Below are 21,300 nucleotides of genomic sequence, written 5' to 3'. Positions count from 1 at the left end.
TAGCCATCTAGTACCCTTTAGCTCGGTTCCATAGAGCCAAAAATCATCAAAATCGGATACCGTTTGCTAAGTGTCAAAGAAAAATTGCAGGTTGGAACCATGGATTCGGATTGCAGTATTGAAGACGCCTATTCATGTGATGATGGGGAATATGATAGCGATGCTTCGTGTAGTGTTGAAGACTACATAAGTGATCAAGATCCATCACATGATAGCGATGCTTTGGGTAGTGTTGAAGACTACATAAGTGATCAAGATCCATCACATGAAGAAGGTGATGTATTATTGGAATTGGATCCGGATGAAACGGCTTTTCCAAGGGATTACTATGATGATGTGGGCAACTATGGTTGTAGCTTTGATGGTTATGTTTCATCCAATGGTGGATATGGTTATGTTTCACCTAATGATAGATATTATGATGGCTATGTCTCATCCAATGGCGGTTATCCTTTACCAAATGAGGGATATGCTTCATCCAATGATAATCAAGATACATGCAATGGTAGGTAAAGTGATGCCTATGGTGATTTTTTTAATGAAGAGTATGTTCAACAAGAGACATGATTAAAAGTTACCTTGTAAACAATAGTCCGGTCCACTAATTAGTAGTCTAGTCTACGAATTAGTAGTTCAGTGTTCTATAAAGTAGTTCAATATACTAATTAGTAGTCTTGTTTACTATAAATACTACTTTGGTCTACTAATTAGTAGTCTTGTTTACTATAAATACTAGTTTGGTCTACTAATTAGTAGTCATGTCTCTTTGGGTTGCTAGTAATATTTTATGCTAATTACCTCTCTTTCAACATTATTATGCAATGTAATAAATGTAAAATTTTCTATTGCTGCAAGTAGAACTTTTCTTCGAATTCAAAGGGCAGCACCCAAATATTGCAATTCAACAACACTCATTTGAATACTTGAAGCCTTATTTTGTAAGGAAGTTAAAAGATAGATACACATGTTGCTGTATTCAGCATGTACAAATGATCTTCCTCAAAGATTCAAGGAACTTTATGCGACAGCCTAGTAATGGATTTCATGGAGCAAGTTGTTTGTGCAATTGTGAGGTATGCCAAAGCAATGGTGGTAGTTCAACATGTAGATCTATTGATCACACCTTCAAAAGTGTTACGTCTATTTGGGAAGGTGTGCTATGCGAAAATCCTATAGCTTCTAGTTTTCATCATCTAGACTGCACAATGGGACGATGTAAACAGTGCGGGCCAAAAATTTTACTTTTTTACCAAAGTGAGATTTTTGACAGCGAAATAGTCGTTCTAGTGAAGGTTTTTGAGGATGTGCCTTACAAGGGTAGGGGTGGAACAACAATGAAAAGGAAAGAGTTGATAATCAAACAAATAAGCTGCAAAGAATTATTACACTTGTTTCAGACTAACCTTGTAAAGTTTATTCGACAAAACTTTATATACAAGTGGCAAGCTGAGCAGTTTAAAGAGTGTGATGTATTTTCCATCTGACATTGTTGTGTCTATTGTTGAATTTGCTGAGAACTACTCATTTCAAGAGCAAAATGAGATTTAGTCTATGCATTGGTATTCAAAGCAAGTAACTATTCTTGTGCACATAATGTACATTTGAATTGAGGTTGAGATTCAAAAAACTATCCATTTCTTCATATCTGATGATATGAAGCATGATACTGTGTTTGTGCAACATTGTTTTATGCTTCATTATACGTGGCTGGAGAAACAAGGGGTACTATTATGAGAGCAGTATGTTTGGTCAGATGAGCAACATCCCAATTCAAGGCAAAGAGACCATTTTATTTTGTTGGAAGATATCCTGGTTTGACTGGCTTTAAGAGTACCTGGATTTTTTTTGGCTTGGGACATGGATGGATGAGCATGATGGAGCAGGGGTTGTTGTGAAGAGAGCCCTCACACATGAACAATTGAAAGTGGATGCTGTGCAACTAGAATGTGTTGCTGACATGGTCAACTTTCTTCGATCGAATTTGTCAAATGTAGCTCAAGCTTCCAACCCATTAAAGGAAATATCTATGGGCTAGATTGTTTTGGGAAGCGAAGACTACACAGGTTGACAGATTAGTTCTATGTGGAACTGCCCGCCTGTTGATAAAACAATGTTCTATACATTGTGTTAATGGGTTTTCAATGACTAATAACACGAGCATTAGAGCACATAATTTATCATGTTTTTGTAGTGCTTGCATGCATGGTGCATGGAAAAGATGTTGCAGTAAAGCATATGTGCAATAATGGGAATATCATATCATCAATCCCATTGCACTAGGTGTGCACACGAGTGATAACATCTTTGATGATGCCACCTATGGACACCATGAGATTTTGAGTGATGTTGTGAGCATTGGGGATAATTTTGTTGCTAATGCAGAGGTTGAGAATTCTGAGGGTGTGGAGTTTTACATCATAAAGTGTACTAGTGCAAAGTTTAAGGCACAACAAACATTATGTGATGGATGGAAAAACATCATTGAGAAAGACTATTATGCATTCAACGCTATATAGTACAAGCAACTTGATGTCCATTCTTATTGCCTTCTTGATGCCAACTTGAAGTTTTGACTTACTCTCGCAGCTTTTCATCAGGGCCATCAAGTTTCCAATGGTTCATATGGAATTAATCACAATGAAAGGAAGGTTTTTTCGATTTCAAATGCAGTGTATGAATCAATATACAATAACATGCCACTTGACATGTAACCAACCTACATTTTTATTGAGTTTAAGAGAAATCTCGACTATTACTGTGGTGCATTACGTACATTATGTCATCTAATAAAAATCACTTTTACTAGTCTAATTGTGTAATTTGTTTACTTATAGTGTATGTCTATTCTACCCTAATACTGACCTTATGTAATAGCCTAGTAGTATCCTACTAGTACCCAATTAGTAGTAGGTCCCTTAATGGTAATCTCTTAGTACCCTATAAGTAGTCTAGTAGCAGTATTACCCTAATTTGACCTATTATTACCCTAAGAATAGACTATTAGTAGTCTAATAGTAAAATTCATATTTTTACTAGATTTTGTCTATTAGTACTTTCTTAGTACCCAAAGAGTACTAGCATGTTAGTACCCTATTATACTCTGTTATAGTACCCAATGAGTGAATCACACTAGTAATAGCATATTAGTACCCTGTTAGTAGTCTGTTAGTACCCTATGAGTAGTCTAATTAGTAGTCTGTTAGTATCCTATGAGTATCCTATGAGTGAAATACACTTGTACTAGCCACCTACTAGTAGTAGGTTCCTTAATAGTAATCTATTTGTACCCTATCAGTAGTCTAGCATCAGTATTACCCTAAGAATAGACTATTAGTTGTCTAATAGTAAAATGCCTATTTTTACTAGGTTTTGTATGTTAGTACCCAATGAGTACTAGCATGTTAGTATCCATTAGTACTCTGTTAGTACTATGTTAGTACCCAATGAGTGAAGCACACTAGTAATAACATATTAGTACCCTATTAGTAGTCTGTTAGTACCCTATGAGTAGTCTATTATGAGTGAAATACACTTGTACTAGCCTGTTAGTACCCTATTACTAGTGCACTTTCTAAGTCACAAGCTGACCAAGAGAAATCCAATTTATAACTTGACCAATAATACAACTCCAAAGTATATGTTATCATTCACTAAAGAAAACCCAGCGTACAAGCTGAGTAGTGGTCTAATACAAGTCCATTGTACATATTTCCAACTAGCCATACAACTAAGACAAGAGGTGGCCAGCCTCATGCTCATGCTACAAGCATATGAAAAAAAGCCATGTTGATAATCATGCATTCCTTTCCCTTCATCTTTGGTTGCCCATCTCATTGTATTCAATGATCTTCTCCATGACCGCTACTATTGACTCTTTGTCACAGTACATTGCATGCTCCATGCATGTTGTGTACTCTGGAAGGTCCTCCAATTGAAGCCATAGAAACAACTAGGGCTGCACATACTCAACATGCATGTTGTGTACTCTGGAAGGTCCTCCAATTGAAGCCATAGAACACAACATGCTCCATGCATGTTGTGTACTCTGGAAGGTCCTCCAATTCAAGCCATAGAAACAACCAGGGCTGCACATACTCAATCAAGAACGACTCGACTTCTTCATCATCTTGTAGCTCAAACTTTGGAAGTACTAACTGAGTCCCGGATGGGTTTTGGCACACCTTGTATAATGAGTCATCCAAAATGATAGTGTTTTCTTCAGATAGCCAGGCTGAACCGATTCCAGATGCGCTATAAATTCTTAAAAAGGACAAGTTTTTTTATCCACAATAAAGAATGCCTCATCACACTCACCCTATGCCAGAACTCTTGTAATCTTCCTCTTCTGGCATGGAAAACATGCATCTAGAATTATTTCAACTTTTTTTAGTCGCTCCAAATGAATACTTCAAACCACTGAAGATAAAAATCTAAGAAACCAGGAGCATCTCTTTGTACAAACGCAATGCATGTCCTTATCTCCTAAACTCTATCCATTTGTGGTGCATACGGTGGGGGTTATTTTCCATGAGTGTACTCAACAACCTTCACCAAGAGTCCATTCAGATCCAACACAATTTCTCTTCTATCATCCCCTAGAGGTCTCGGCACCATCTTTGCTGGGGGTGGAGGGAGACAAAGTAACTCTGGGTGATCCATCAATAGGATGGCAACTAGGCAAGATGGTTGTACCTCTAATCTATCCACATTGTTTGAAAACCGAGCAAACCGAGCACAAATCGGGTCCCATTTAACATGCTCCATCCTCTTCTGTACATTCAGATTTGGTGTTATGACCTTCGGTCATGCATGTTTATGTATTTTATTGTTTACATAGATAGATAAATGTCATTTTTTTGCATTGTGGTCACCCTGGCACAAACTTGGTATCTGAAATCACATGTAACTGACCATATGAAATTAATATCATCATTCAAACACATAAAATATGGACAAAAAATGGACAATAATAACCAACAAAAAAGTGACACAAGTGTGGCCAAAAAAGAACATGTTTTAATATTGTTATGTTGTCTTTTCCTCTCTGACCAACAAATGGAACTCCATCCAATGCTATGTATGATGTTTATAAGACCTCTCTGTAGTCCGACTGTAATAGTGTTCAATCTGAGTCTACAAGTAAGAAGAAAAAGCATTGATACATCCTCAATAAATATTTTACATAGTAAGCTTTCTAGTAACCTTCTTGAATGTTTATGTAGATAAAATTCTAACAGTTGCCATTCAAGTTCAATTAGTGTAACAAGATCTACTACATCTAATGAACAAGTTGCCCTTGGTAATATTTTGTTATTTTAATCATTATCCCTAATAACAGTCTATCAATAGTCTATTAGTACATTGATACTCACCTTAAATTACCCCTAATATGTTGCCTCTAGAATGTGAAAAGACCACAGATACTCCTGTTAGTGAAAAGAATGTGTCATATGGAATGGAAGAAGAAATTTTATCCAGAGAATCAAAGAAGAAAAAGGTTGTTGAGATAAACAGATCGCTTGCTCAAGGTAATACACTTGCTCAGGGCGTAACAATTTATTTTCGTTACTCATATCTTCAAATTGGTATTCTAATGCATTTCTATCACTCATAGCTTCAAATTGGTTTGCTTGCATAACTATTAGGCATTGAGGCACGACAAGGCCTCGAGGATGAAGGCTGCACTTTGCAAAACTTTGTCGTAAAAAGAAAGAGGAAGAAACCAAAGACTAAAGCTAATATTAGAGGTGACATTTAGACTGAGGTATCTCCCAGCAGGTAGTTTACACCTTAGCAACATGATGCAAAGGAATGCAAACAAGTAACACGGACAAACAATACAATGGGAAAACCCAAAAAAGATCCACCACGTTCTACTACTACACCATCTAGGCCTAGAGCATGGAAGCAATTGTAGAAGAGACATTCTTTTTTTAAAAGGTAACAAAATAACTTCTATTTAAACAAAGACAATACGTATTTCAAACGAGAGAGAGAGAGAGAGAGAGAGAGAGAGAGAGAGAGGGGGGGGGGGGGAAGAGAGAGGATTGCTGCAAATGAGATGAGGCACCAGTCCTTTTAAAACAATTTTGTTGAGAGCTCCAACTTTATGTCCTTGTAGAGCACAAACGAGAGGCAGTACCCTTTGTTTGAGGTAAGAAACTCTTTGAACAACTTGGTCTATTGGGTTCTCAAGTGAGGTAAAGTTTTTTTTTAAAGGTAACAAAATAACTTCTGTTTAAACAAAGACAATACGTATTTCAAAAACGAGAGTGAGAGAGAGAGAGAGAGAGAGAGAGAGAGAGAGAGAGAGAGAGAGAGAGAGAGAGAGAGAGAGAGAGAGAGAGAGAGAGAGAGGATTGCTGCAAATGAGATGAGCCACCAGCCCTTCTAAAACAATTTTGTTGAGAGCTCCAACTTTATGTCCTTGTAGAGCACAAACGAGAGGCAGTACCCTTTGTTTGAAGAAGAGACATTCTTTTTTTAAAAGGTAACAAAATAACTTTTGTTTAAACAAAGACAATACGTATTTCAAAAACGAGAGTGAGAGAGAGAGAGAGAGAGAGAGAGAGAGAGAGAGAGAGAGAGAGAGAGAGAGAGAGAGGATTGCTCCAAATGAGATGAGCCACCAGCCCTTCTAAAACAATTTTGTTGAGAGCTCCAACTTTATGTCCTTGTAGAGCACAAACGAGAGGCAGTACCCTTTGTTTGAGGCAGAGAGGATTGCTGCAAATGAGATGAGCCACCAGCCCTTCTAAAACAATTTTGTTGAGAGCTCCAACTTTATGTCCTTGTAGACCACGTTGCTCAGCAGATGCACATGATCGTTTCTTGCCTTTGCACATGATCCTTTCTCCTCCATTTCTTGCCCTTAAATCAAGATGCACCTCCCAAAATCACCACCTTTCCTAATCAATATAGCACACCTATTATAGAGGTAAATCACTTGAGTTTCAGGAGTATTGTTGTTCTCTAATTTGGTTGCATGTCAAGTAACTAGGATTACAAGAAGACAAGCTAACTACTATTGTCTCATCAAGTAAAGATTTTCAAACATCCAAAAATTTAGACTCCTGATTGGCTTTTCCCCATGGTGAGGTCGATTATATTCACACTAACCTACCAGCTAATTAAGAGACTATTCACATACCCACAAATATAACACTATGCGTATGCACTCTGACATCCCCTCAAGGAGGCTCACAAGTGGCGATACGTCGTAAACCCTACATCCAAAAACTTCCACTAGGGGGGCATGACAAAGCACCCTTTAAGGTTGGCTATGGATAGAAAGCAAGCCCCTCTAATTACCTTGTTTCATAAAGGATAAGAAGAGGAGCTTGGGATCTATCCTCGCCCTACCAAGTTCCCTTGACACTATCTTCATCGTTGGAATGCTAGTAGTAATTGTTTTTCTAAATCTCTTCACCACCATGACATGCAACCTAAGGAAGAAGAGACATTCTTTTTTTAAAAGGTAACAAAATAACTTCTGTTTAAACAAAGACAATACGTATTTCAAAAACGAGAGTGAGAGAGAGAGAGAGAGAGAGAGAGAGAGAGAGAGGATTGCTGCAAATGAGATGAGCCACCAGCCCTTCTAAAACAATTTTGTTGAGAGCTCCAACTTTATGTCCTTGTAGAGCACAAACGAGAGGCAGTACCCTTTGTTTGAGGTAAGAAACTCTTTGAACAACTTGGGCTATTGGGTTCTCAAGTGAGGTAAAGTTTTTTTGTTAAAGGTAAGGAGACAACCTCTATATAAATTAAGGCAAACAAGGCTTGGTTTGAGGTAACAAACTGTTTGAACAACTTGGGCTCAAGCGAGGTAAAGTTTCCTTAAAGGTAAGGAGACAGCTGCTTCTGTATAAATTTAGGCAAACATGTATTTCAAGGGGCAAGAGCTTCAGATGAGAGGCCCTTGTTTGAAGTACTCGGTGAGGGCAAGTGCGACGAGGCCGAGCATGGCAGCTCGACCATTCCAGGTCTCAGCTTGGGCGGACATGATGGCTCCGGATGTGGATTCTTTGCTGACGCCCTTGAACATGGGCACTAGCGAAGCTGCCGAGATGACGAAACCGGCGAGCAGAAACAGCTGCAACCCATCACCATCCCTTATCTGTGAAGTCAGGTCCTGCCCCGTCGCAGCCTCCATGGCCATGGCCGCCGCAAACCCCAGCATGGCCAGCCTCCCATTTATCGTCTCTGGCGCCGGCCCGCTAAATGCAAACACATCGAAGAAGCTTGTGCCACCACCCTGCCACGCACGTTCATTATAAATCATTATAAGTTAATCATGATGCCTATTGCTCTGGATTCGAAGTTCCAAAAAGTTACGAAGCCAGCGCGATTTGAACCCAATATTGCTCGGGATTCGAAGTTTAGACGGGCCTTAGAAACCCTAGCGATTAATAACCCCCCATACCTTGTTGGGTTTCAGCGTAGGAGCAGCTTCTTTGCGAGGTTCTTGGGGCTGAATTGGCTTCTGATCTGAGTCTACCTGCAATATTTAAAATGCACAAATTTAGCAGGATCCGGTGGTACGTGTGCACGCATGGGTCGAGAAACTCAACGAACGGAATAAATTGTAGGTTGTGAGCCAATAAATCTCCACTACTATGCAATTAATTAATTAATTAGAAATAACTAGTTGTTGAGAAGGCGGACGACTTACCTCCGGCGGGAATTCGCAAGCTCTGATGATGAAACTGGGGAGTTGAGAGCGAGGAGAAATAGAGGAGGAGGAGAGGGGCCGGCCAGCTAGAAGAGGAACTGATGAATTGAGAAAGCTTGAAGTAGAGCTTGAGAGAAGGGCTCCATGGCCGGCGAGGGAAGTAGCCATAGCTAAAAGAGCTCAAGCAGAGAGAAAGGGACAAAATTAAGCGGAGCTCAAGCAGATTATAGAGAACAAAATGGGGCAAAATCAAGCCCAGAGTGCATGAAAGAAAGGAAGAGGAGGAGGAATATTTATGGGAAACCAAAGCAAGGCTCTAAATCTAGAGTGGAGATGATTCCGGGGTTGCCTACAAATTTTTGCATGCTACTCTAATTAAAGTGAGACAATGAAGTGAGGAGTGCCTATTTCTCCACGTCCACCACCCCCAGCTCGACTCTCCCACCACCACCAGCTCTCAAAGACCTTGCACACAACCCCCCGTCAAATGACCAGTGTACTTTGTAGCGTAGAGGTTACTCCACGTGCATGTAATATTAGATGCTATTAGATGAGATGCTACTTCTTTCTTCACTTCATATATTAGCTGCTACTGCTACTTTTTTTCACTTAATATTAGATGCATTACTTTTTTGTTTTGTTTTTGTGGAAGCATCACAGAATAGTGTAAAGACTATGAGATCAATGTATCTTAAGGCTACAGTATGCTACATGTCTAGATACACGTATATATTTGCGTGGTTCTTGAATATAGTTTCATTTTAGATTATGTGGACATATATGGTTGATTGGTGAAATGTGTTGAAACAAATCATGTCTCCCGACTCCACTATAATAGAGTGGAGTTATAGCCTGCTAGTCTGGGCAACTTAGTGCTATTTTTGTAGACTTCGAAAATTGTTGCTGCGCAGCCTACTGGCCCAGTTATTAGCCAAGCTATGGGTACTCGACCCATAGCTTGTCCAGTAGCCACAGTAGGCCAACAAAAATATAGGGGGTTGCCCTATTTTTTTTCTTGCACTGCAGAAACTATCACTGCTACATGTTAGCCTAATACCGGCGCTTATACCGACGTCATTTAACGGGGTCTAAAAAAGCCCCGTCATCGGTATAAGCGCCGGAACCACAGCGTCGGTATAAGCGTGGGGTAACAATACCGGCGCCTATACCGTTGTCTATACCGACGCTCACCGGGGATAATACCGACGCCTAAACCGACGTCTATACCGGTGCATATACCGGGGTGTATACCGTGGTGTATACCGGGTTTTATACCGACACGAATACCGACAGATATACCAATGAATATACCGACGCCAGTACCAGGGAATATACCGACGCTGTACCAAAATTTTTTTTGGGCAGAATAGTGCTGCCTGGCTATTGCCTGGCTGCCTGCAATGAACAGGATCAACAACAGCAAACAGACAGCACCATTCTGTCTACAATAGAGCACAAAAACAACCGTGCTCGTTTTTTTATTTTCCTGATCGACAAACAAGAAATTAAATTAAACATTAATACTCAAGAATGTTTTGATCATATTTCATTAGTTTGAAGGTCATCTTACATCATGGTAATGCCTCCCAATTGACGGTCTCTCCTTCTTCTTCAAGCATCTCAAACAAGGCCACAAGGCCATGTTTGTGAGCGTACTTCTCCTCTCGCCTACTTGGTGGGCGATTCATGGCCAACTCTTGCACAAACGATTAACAATTATAACTTTTAGAAATCAACATTTAGCCCACATACATACATTTACATAAATAAAATTGCTACAAATACTTACGAATTCATGGCGCATGGTTTCATAACCACCACTCCCAAGATGAGAAGCCCCTACTGTTTGGAGTATTGCCCTTGCCGCCTCTCTTTGTTGTTGAAACCTCTCTGGTGTCTCGGTGAGCTCCTGAGCAATGGCTGCCCACTCCCTGTCATCTAGCCAAATAGGTTTCTCTTTCCCCTCTCTAAATACGTCCCTCGCCTCTGACCTACGATGCCCCATCAAAATGCGAGCTGTATACTGTATCCACTCATTAGAGACGGCATTCATAGGGTCAGATGGCTGAAACTCTTACTTTATCTTTGTATTTATATAATTTTTTTTCCCCTTATCTTGCTGATCCCATTTAGTCATGACAGAGTCGTGAAACTGTATAGTGCACAATTGTCAAATGCGTGTCTTCATTGCCTTCCCTGCACTATCCATTATTGGTGCCCCATCCCTAATTGTGTAAATCTTGCTGTTGTCATGGTCATGTGCACCCCAGGGAGTGGAAGGTGACCCTATGGGTGTGCTATCAACAGATGAGAGCGAAGGACGACGCTCACGTGGTGGTGGTGTCACAGCATCTGTGGCACTACCACCACAACAACCTCCCCCTGAAGACCTACTATGTGAGCGCCGTCTATGTGAAGAGGTGGTAGATCGAGCTGTAAGACGAGTGGAAGGCTGTGTGGTATGAGGTGTGGGAGCTGCTATCGTTCCCACGGGTGTGGGAACTGGCGTCGGGAAGCCAGATGGTGAGGCAGATGTCCCTGCTCCAGAACCCCAATAACTCTGAGCCATGGCTCTCTGCTCTGGAGTCATGGACGAAAGAAAACCATATAACTGCTGGGGACTCATGCCCTGCGGTGTAGGATTAAATGAGAAATCTGGACTGTAGTCGTAGGGCGGTGAGTCACCCATGGCCTGTGTGTGAGGACTGAAATCTGCGGTGAGTCGTAGGGGACGAGAATTCACAAGCGCAATGTTATCAAGATGCGGCTGCACACTTGCTTGGTTGTACGATTCAAACCGTAAATTTTGTAAGCGCTCCATTGGAAATATGCCAGCATCATGAACATGCTGGTTGCAAATCCTTCGTTTTCGAAAGATTCTTTTCCCCAGCCGTGAGGGATATTTTAAAAAATAACATTTAAAGCGTCAAACGGGCTTCTTTTCCCCAGCCGTTGGTGAGGGAGACTTTAAAAATATTTAAAAAAGCATCAAACGGGCTTCTTTTCCCCAGCCGCCGTTGAGAGAGATTTTAAAAATAACTTATACATTAGCTTATCTTCTCTCCATACAAAATTAAGATGAATTTGAACAAGGATGGAGAGAGAAGCTATCTCTATTCATAAATAGCTATTTATAAAGGCCTTATGCAAAAATCTAAATGCATAGATTCTGTAAATAGAGCCTACACATTGAGCTCTATACGTAAGTCTTATGCAAGCGTTATGAATAAGGTTTATGCAATCGTATGCATAGTAAGGCTTGTAAGCCATAAGTATAAGCTTGCATAATAAGGCTGCAAGACTTATGCATAAGCTCTATGCATAAGCCAACTGCATAAGTCTTATGCATAAGCCTTATGCATAAGCTCAATGCATAAGCCATATGCATAAGTCTTATGCATAAGTCTTATGCATACGCTCTATGCATAAGCCATATGCATAAGCTCTATGCATAAGTCTTATATATGCATACGCTCTATGCATAAGCCATATGCATAAGTCTTATGCATACGCTCTATGCATAAGCCATATGCATAAGCTCTATGCATAAGTCTTATGCATAAGCTCTATGCATAAGCCATATGCATAAGTCTTATGCATACGCTCTATGCATAAGTCTTATGCATAAGCTCTATGCAAGACTTATGCATAAGCTCTATGCTATAAGCCTTATGCACTATGCTAACCCTTAATCCCATCACCCAATTGTGTAATAAACATGATCTTGTTTTACATGGATAAGAGATCTTACCTTGATAACATATATAAACTCTATGAATAAAGAGAATACCTTATGCATAGAAAAACAGAGCATAAGACTTATATGTTATATGTATAAGAGAGTATAAACATTCAAAAAGCTTATGCTTTCCATCCATGCAAGTCACTCTACATCAAAAAAAGGTTTATGCAAAAAAACATAATGCATGTGAAGCCTTATGCATAAAGCTCATCCATAAGATTTATACATAAAACATTATGTATTAAGCTTTATGCATAGATCTTAATTCATGCATTCAGCTAGATTCATATAGCTCTATGCATAAACTCTATGTATAGAGCTTGCATAAGCTTACAAGCCCTATGTATAGAGCTTTCATAATCTTACAACCTCTATGTATAAAGCCTATACATAGAGCATATGCATTGAGCTTTTACAAGAAGGCTATGCATAGAGCTTTCAACAAGAAGGCTATGCAAGCTCTATGTACAATGTCCATGCAAGCTTTCAAGAAACCTATGCATAGAGATTTTATAAGCTTGCAAACTCTATGCATAAAGCCTATGCATAGAGCTTATGCATAGAGATTTCACAAGCTCGCAAGCTCTATGAATAGAGCTTATGCATAAAGCTTGCAAGAAGGCTATGCATAGAGATTGCAAGCTTATGATAGGTTTTATGCATAGATATTAAATTAATCCTATGTATAAGCTTACAAGAACCCTAAACTAACCCTAAACCATAAAACAGGGATGCAATAATACATAGAAAAATGCATAAACAAGAAAAATCGAAAGAGGATCTACCTCTTTTTTGCAAAGCTGAAGGAGAGGATTGGTGAAAGATTGGTGAGGTGAAAGAGCTGCAAAACAAAATATTAAACAAAATAATTAGTAAATTTAATACAAGAATAAGAACTAAACACAAAACCCTAAACGTCCTAATTCTTAAATTAAAAAGTAAAAGCAAGAACATATTAGGAGAAGGAGAAGAGGAGAAAAGAAGAAAGAAGGAGAAAAGAGGAGAGAGGAAAAAAGAGGAGAGGGAGAGAAAGAGACCTTCTCTGCAACGCTGCCTGCGAAAAAATCAGAAAATACGCTCTCGGCTGTAAAAAACTTACGAGCGTCGGTATATGCTACGGAATATGCGTCGGAATATGCTACGGAATATGCGTCGGTATATGCTACGGAATAAGCGTCGGTATACGCGTCGGTAAACGAAAATTTGAAAATACCTCGCCCAACTTGTCTCCTCCAACATTACGACGGGCATACCAACGTTCGACATTTGCGTCAGTATTTTAGCGTCGGTATGCCCTCAAGCTCTTGTAGTGTATAGTGCACACACAAGGGGAGCCCCCTGCTTTTTCGCTTATGCATGTGTAAGTGTGCAAGTAAAGTTGAAGATAACAAATTTGCACAAGACATAGAGAAATTAAAGATAACTATTTTGCACAAAGTTGAGGCCAAAACATAGATGTTAGTACTTAATCGTTGTGGTAAAGTACATCTCGAATTGTAGAAGAAAAGAGTAATGCCTTATCAATAATAAGCAAAGCAAAAAGATAAGAACATAATAAGGTGCAATATGAGCACCGATCATTAGAGGGAGTTGAGATTGTATCAAGATCCTCATCATGGATGGGCCATTCCTAGTAGTCACCATCTCCGCCTTCCTCATCGGCATCAAAAAGTACCTCATCCTCGAGTAGAATTGATAATATCCTCATTGAGTTGCTCGTCGGTGATATCTTAGCTTGCCAAGTCTCATGGATTTAAAGCCTCACCTCTATCCACAAATGGGTGACCTTGCATTATAAGGTGTACCACCTAGAGACCATCAATCATTTGCTTTCCATTGTCTTCGCTCATGGTTTTGTTTATGAAATAGCACAACAGCCTCTACTGCTATTGACAGAGGAAAGTAGAGGGCTCCATGAGCTGAGTTTGCAGAGTCTGTTAATGCAAATGTTAAAGCACATGGATAGCTAGAGAAAGAAATCCAATGGGTTACTGTCATGAACCTATAGCATACATGTAAATGGGCCCATGGGTAAAACATTACAAATAGGGCCTTGGGCTCATGGATAGGACCTTTTGTCATTTTACTAATCTTGGACATTCCATTGTACCTTTGGCTCCTACTATGGAGATTGGCTCCTACTATGGAGATGACCATCTTTGGTCAAGGCTCATGGCTAGCTTTCAAGCCATCCTCTTGGTGAGAGGTTAACACACTTAGGCCATTGTGTATCTTTCTCTATGCTACATACACATATGGATTCTCTCTCTTGCTCATCTTTGGCTATAATGCTTGGAAATGCTAATTTCATGTGTAATGGATGCTATAATTCATCTTTTATATGTTTGATTTCATCTTTAACTCTAGATCCTATCCATTTGGTATCAGAGCCTTGATTTTGATCCACTTTCAAGGTTCTTGGTGCATGAGATTGGTATTTCTTGATTTTCTTGGAAATTTTCTTGAATTTCTTGGTCCTTCCTTGGTTAATGCTCCCTAATCATGCTCTAAATCTGTTTATCTTGAAGGATTAGGAGAGATTTGGGTACTAGAGGCCCCATTTTGATCAATTTTGGCCAAAAATTGGACTCTGGGACCAAATTTTGGGGCACCCGCACCAAAATTTAAACTACAAGACCAAAATTGGGGGAAAATTAACTAATCTTGAATAACTTTTCCTTAATCCTCATGTTTTTCACTAATTACCCTATTTCTTGGAGCTTCCATGGCCATTAATCTCCATACATGCCCCGTTTGAGCTCAAATCCTTAGGGTTTTTGTTGTGCAACTCATGAGGAAGAGGTAGAGTATCAATTTTGAGGGGATTTTCTGAAATTTTTTTGGTCCCTCTTCTTTTCCTCACTCAAACCCTAGAACCAGAGAATTTTGTGGTCATTTACCTTCCATAACACCATTTGCTCAACATTAGAAGCTTAAATGCCATGTATTTGAGCCATCCTTGAGCAATTTGTGGAAATTCGTCTCTTTAGCCCGTTAGGCTGCTCTCAAATTTGCAGCCAAAGAACACCTCCCATGTGCTTGAACATAGCTTGAAAATTGCTCCAAACAAGTGCTAAAACCTTTCTTGTGAAGCTTCCCTCTTGTGAGGTAGTAAAGCTAGGTAACCCTAGCTCTCTCTCACCCACGAAAATCGAGCAGCGGCAGCCTGCAACAGCCCGTCGCCCTCTTCTTTGCCTCCTTCATGAGATGATTAGACTACCAATGATGCCTATGAAGTGTGTAAAAGCTTAGCAATGAAAGATATGGTTCATGGAAGGTAGACTAAGCTCAACTTTCAGCCATGGAGAAATGTTCACAAGCTCCCAAATCTTGAGAAAAAATTTGCAAGAAAGAGGCTCAAATGAAAGATCTCAAGGAGCTCTACAAAAGCCCTAAGGTTTGGCATCAAAACTGGTAGAGGAAGAGCATCCCATGGCTATGGAAAGCTTGAGGAAGAAGAAGATGATTACTAAACGTGATTAGCAGAAAAGTTAATTGCAATTAGTCACTTGCCCTAAGTTTTGGCCCGACTGCCCCAAATTTTTGGTCCAGAGGCCCAAAATTTGGTCCAAAAATGGCAAAATTGGCCAAAATCACTCAAAATTCAAGCAATTTCCATGAAATGCTCACCATATCCATGAGATTAAGCAAGATTAGAGAAGATTTGTCAAGAATCACTCAAGGATTACAAGAAAATGAGAAAAAAAATTAAAAGAAACTCAAATTTTCAAGCAAATTTTTCCCAACAACCCATGCATGCCCATGATCAAAATCAAGAGCTCTGATACCAATTGGAATGAAGGGATGTAATGCATGAAAAATATGAGTAATCACCATGTAAACATGATGCCTAAGTGTGTTTAGTCTCTCACCAAGAGAATGGAAATAGCCTTCCACAAGCCAAGAGAGAAGCCATGAGCTCCAAGAAACATAAGTTTCCATTTCTAAAAATGATCATCAAAAGTTACAACCATGGTCCAAGTCCCCTCTTTTATACATGGACTTGTCCCATTATTAACCCTATTGAATAAAGTTCCTACTTTATTACAGAGCGTTTACTCATTTTTGGGGGGGTTTTTCTTTTATTCTTCAATTTATCTCCTTCCTATATTTGGATTAATCTTATTGGTCCATAAGAACCTTAATCCAAAATTTTCAAAAAATCTGGACCCTTAGGCTATGGTCTTTTATGCACATTATAATTTATTTCTAATGCACCTTAGGAATTTATTTTTGAACTTCTCTTTCGGGGGAATTTATTTTAATAAGAAGGGATATTTTTCCATCCAAAGATATCTAAAAACTAAATTACTTCTCTCTAGAATATTTTCTCTCTCTAGGCTAAAACAGGTAGAAACAAGATTTTTTATTATTCTAAAAAGGGGATTGATTACAGGGGAAGAAACTTGACATCTTGAGGGCTGGGGAGGAATCTCACAAATAAGCTCAATGTCAGCGTAGCTAAGTGCAAAGAACAACAAGCTTGGTGTTGAGAGAATGAGACACTAATATGATGATGCAAAGAGAGAGAACAAATTTTCTTGGCCTAATAGACTTGACTGGGAGCTTAATCTTGGAGCTTGAAATGATTCTAATGCAAAACAAAATTGTTTCTACCTTGGGCAAAAAAGCTTCAATTTGACAGCACAACTTTTCAAGAGTGAAAGGAAGATCTAATCCTAGTGCACAATCTAACCTATTCACCTTGCTAAATCTAACCAACTTGGCTCTGATACCATGTTGAGAAACATGGATCAAGGCTAGCCTTAAGCCAAGGTGGATTAAAGCAAATGGTAAACATGATTAAAATAATATGAACAAAATTAAGAATAATTAAAGAGAGATGAACAAAATATGCAACCAAATAGACTCTTTTGATATTGCTTGAGATGAGTTGATTGTGTTTACATTGTTTGAAGGTGCTCCTTTTGTATACGGTGGCTACTAAGTTGCTTGAGAGCTCATGTGGGATAAATTAGCTTTGTTGATGCGACAACTTACTAAATGACCTTGTACCTTACTCACTCCCAACCTCTTTCTTGTGCTCTTTGGCACCACGTTGCTCAGCAGATGCACATGATCCTTTCTTGCCTTTGCACATGATCCTTTCTCACTCTTGCACATGATCCTTTCTCCTCCATTTCTTACCCTTAAATCAAGATGCACCTCCCAAAATCACCACCTTTCCTAATCAATATAGCACACCTATTATAGAGGTAGATCACTTGAGTTTCAGGAGTATTGTTGTTCTCTAATTTGGTTGCATGTCAAGTAACTAGGATTACAAGAAGACAAGCTAACTACTATTGTCTTATCAAGTAAAGATTTTCAAACATCCAAAATTTAGACTCCTGATTGGCTTTTCCCCATGGTGAGGTTGATTATATTCACACTAACCTACCAGCTAATTAAGAGACTATTCAGATACCCATAAATATAACACTATGTGTATGCACTCTGACGTCCCCTCAAGGAGGCTCACAAGTGGCGATACGTCGTAAACCCTACATCCAAAAACTTCCACTAGGGGGGCTTGACAAAGCACCCTTTAAGGTTGGCTATGGATAGAAAGCAAGCCCCTCTAATTACCTTGTTTCATAAAGGATAAGAAGAGGAGCTTGAGATCTATCCTCGCCCTATCAAGTTCCCTTGACACTATCTTCATAGTTGGAATGCTAGTAGTAATTGTTTTTCTAATTCTCTTCACCACCATGGAATGCAACCTAAGGAAGAAGAGACATTCTTTTTTTAAAAGGTAACAAAATAACTTCTATTTAAACAAAGACAATACGTATTTCAAAAACGAGAGAGAGAGAGAGAGAGAGAGAGAGGGCAACAGAGAGGATTGCTTCAAATGAGATGAGCCACCAGCCCTTTTAGAACAATTTTGTTGAGAGCTCCAACTTTATGTCCTTGTAGAACACAAATGAGAGGCAGTACCCTTTTCTTGAGGTAACAAACTCTTTGAACAACTTGGGCTATTGGGTTCTCAAGTGAGGTAAAGTTTTTTTTTAAAGGTAAGGAGACAACTTCTATATAAATAAAGGCAAACAAGGCTTGGTTTGAGGTAACAAACTGTTTGAACAACTTGGGCTCAAGCGAGGTAAAGTTTCCTTAAAGGTAAGGAGACAGCTGCTTCTGTATAAATTTAGGCAAACATGTATTTCAAGGGGCAAGAGCTTCAGATGAGAGGCCCTTGTTTGAAGTACTCGGTGAGGGCAAGTGCGACGAGGCCGAGCATGGCAGCTCGACCATTCCAGGTCTCAGCTTGGGCGGACATGATGGCTCCGGATGTGGATTCTTTGCTGACGCCCTTGAACATGGGCACTAGCGAAGCTGCCGAGATGACGAAACCGGCGAGCAGAAACAGCTGCAACCCATCACCATCCCTTATCTGTGAAGTCAGGTCCTGCCCCGTCGCAGCCTCCATGGCCATGGCCGCCGCAAACCCCAGCATGGCCAGCCTCCCATTTATCGTCTCTGGCGCCGGCCCGCTAAATGCAAACACATCGAAGAAGCTTGTGCCACCACCCTGCCACGCACGTTCATTATAAATCATTATAAGTTAATCATGATGCCTATTGCTCTGGATTCGAAGTTCCAAAAAGTTACGAAGCCAGCGCGATTTGAACCCAATATTGCTCGGGATTCGAAGTTTAGACGGGCCTTAGAAACCCTAGCGATTAATAACCCCCCATACCTTGTTGGGTTTCAGCGTAGGAGCAGCTTCTTTGCGAGGTTCTTGGGGCTGAATTGGCTTCTGATCTGAGTCTACCTGCAATATTTAAAATGCACAAATTTAGCAGGATCCGGTGGTACGTGTGCACGCATGGGTCGAGAAACTCAACGAACGGAATAAATTGTAGGTTGTGAGCCAATAAATCTCCACTACTATGCAATTAATTAATTAATTAGAAATAACTAGTTGTTGAGAAGGCGGACGACTTACCTCCGGCGGGAATTCGCAAGCTCTGATGATGAAACTGGGGAGTTGAGAGCGAGGAGAAATAGAGGAGGAGGAGAGGGGCCGGCCAGCTAGAAGAGGAACTGATGAATTGAGAAAGCTTGAAGTAGAGCTTGAGAGAAGGGCTCCGTGGCCGGCGAGGGAAGTAGCCATAGCTAAAAGAGCTCAAGCAGAGAGAAAGGGACAAAATTAAGCGGAGCTCAAGCAGATTATAGAGAACAAAATGGGGCAAAATCAAGCCCAGAGTGCATGAAAGAAAGGAAGAGGAGGAGGAATATTTATGGGAAACCAAAGCAAGGCTCTAAATCTAGAGTGGAGATGATTCCGGGGTTGCCTACAAATTTTTGCAGGCTACTCTAATTAAAGTGAGACAATGAAGTGAGGAGTGCCTATTTCTCCACGTCCACCACCCCCAGCTCGACTCTCCCACCACCACCAGCTCTCAAAGACCTTGCACACAACCCCCCGTCAAATGACCAGTGTACTTTGTAGCGTAGAGGTTACTCCACGTGCATGTAATATTAGATGCTATTAGATGAGATGCTACTTCTTTCTTCACTTCATATATTAGCTGCTACTGCTACTTTTTTCACTTAATATTAGATGCATTACTTTTTTGTTTTGTTTTTGTGGAAGCATCACAGAATAGTGTAAAGACTATGAGATCAATGTATCTTAAGGCTACAATATGCTACATGTCTAGATACACGTATATATTTGCGTGGTTCTTGAATATAGTTTCATTTTAGATTATGTGGACATATATGGTTGATTGGTGAAATGTGTTGAAACAAATCATGTCTCCCGACTCCACTATAATAGAGTGGAGTTATAGCCTGCCAGTCTCGCTGGTGGGCAACTTAGTGTTATTTTTGTAGACCTCGAAAATTGTTGCTCTGTAGCGCCTACTGGCCCAGTTATTAGCCAAGCTATGGGTGCCCGACCCATAGCTTGTCCAGTAGAGCCACAGTAGGCCAACAAAAATATAGGGGGCTGCCCTATTTTTTTTCTTGCACTGCAGAAACTATAGTGCACACAAGGGGAGCCCCCTGTTTTTTTGCTTATGCATGTGTAAGTGTGCAAGTAAAGTTGAAGATAACAAATTTGCACAAGATTGAGGCCAAAACATAGAGAAATTAAAGATAACTAGTTTGCACAAAGTTGAGGCCAAAACATAGATGTTAGTACTTAATCGTTGTGGTAAAGTACATCTCGAATTGTAGAGAAAAGAGTAATGCCTTATCAATTATAAGCAAAGCACAAAGACAAGAACATAAGAAGGTGCAATATGAGCACTGATCATTAGGGAGTTGAGATTGTATCAAGATCCTCATCATGGATGGGCCATTCCTAATAGTCACCATCTTCGCCTTCCTCATCTCGGCATCAAAAAGTACCTCATCCTCTCTAGAATTGATAATATCCTCATTGAGTTGCTCTTCAGTGATATCTTAGCTTGCCAAGTCTCATTGCTTGGATAGAAGTGTCGGTAAATCTAACAAGAGGACAACTGACCAAGAATCATTTATTGTTTCTTTATAAAGAGAATAAACATAAACATCATCAGGAGTAATTATAAATATTATTAATTAAAGGATTCTATTATGAGGAATAAATTCATGGAATTTTATATTCTCATGTTTTTCATTATTTATGAATTCTCCCTAGATAGATTTAGATTGAGACACTTTCTAAATCCGGGCGATCATAGCTTAGTTTATGCATACGGGGTAATCCTGTAAATGCATGAGAATATGGGTTACATTGTCTTGATTCTATAAGTTATGTATAGCTATTTATATTTTGAATCAATTAATTTATTAATTGATTAGAATAGTTGATGTAGCTGAAGATCCTTGGGTTGGATAATAGAGGTAAGCTAGTGGTCAGGAAGATTTTAAGACACTCGATCTTGGGTGT

At 39.7% G+C, this 21,300-nt stretch overlaps 2 protein-coding genes across 2 annotated transcripts; both read right to left on the bottom strand.

Annotated features, from left to right (window-relative positions):
• Positions 1 to 7,570: 7,570 nt before the first annotated feature.
• On the bottom strand, positions 7,571 to 9,003 carry LOC147615680 (low molecular mass early light-inducible protein HV90, chloroplastic-like). Its single transcript, XM_086778236.1, has 3 exons — positions 8,675 to 9,003; positions 8,426 to 8,500; positions 7,571 to 8,257 (listed from the first exon to the last, which is right to left on the bottom strand). Exons 1-3 carry the CDS (start codon positions 8,840 to 8,842, stop codon positions 7,907 to 7,909), a joined length of 594 nt encoding a protein of 197 aa, XP_086634362.1. The 5' UTR covers positions 8,843 to 9,003; the 3' UTR covers positions 7,571 to 7,906.
• Positions 9,004 to 18,261: 9,258 nt separating this feature from the next.
• LOC147615679 (low molecular mass early light-inducible protein HV90, chloroplastic-like) lies at positions 18,262 to 19,671 on the bottom strand. The gene is made up of 3 exons (XM_086778235.1): positions 19,366 to 19,671; positions 19,117 to 19,191; positions 18,262 to 18,948 (listed from the first exon to the last, which is right to left on the bottom strand). The coding sequence occupies exons 1-3, from the start codon at positions 19,531 to 19,533 to the stop codon at positions 18,598 to 18,600; spliced, it is 594 nt and encodes a 197-aa protein (XP_086634361.1). The 5' UTR covers positions 19,534 to 19,671; the 3' UTR covers positions 18,262 to 18,597.
• Between the last annotated feature and the right edge of the window lie 1,629 nt (positions 19,672 to 21,300).

The sequence above is a fragment of the Cibotium barometz genome, chromosome 39, assembly GCF_041138505.1.
Source record: "Cibotium barometz isolate CiBa-2024 chromosome 39, ASM4113850v1, whole genome shotgun sequence".
In the NCBI taxonomy this organism is placed as follows: Eukaryota; Viridiplantae; Streptophyta; class Polypodiopsida; order Cyatheales; family Cibotiaceae; genus Cibotium; species Cibotium barometz.
This window is presented reverse-complemented; position numbering and strand designations above follow the sequence as displayed.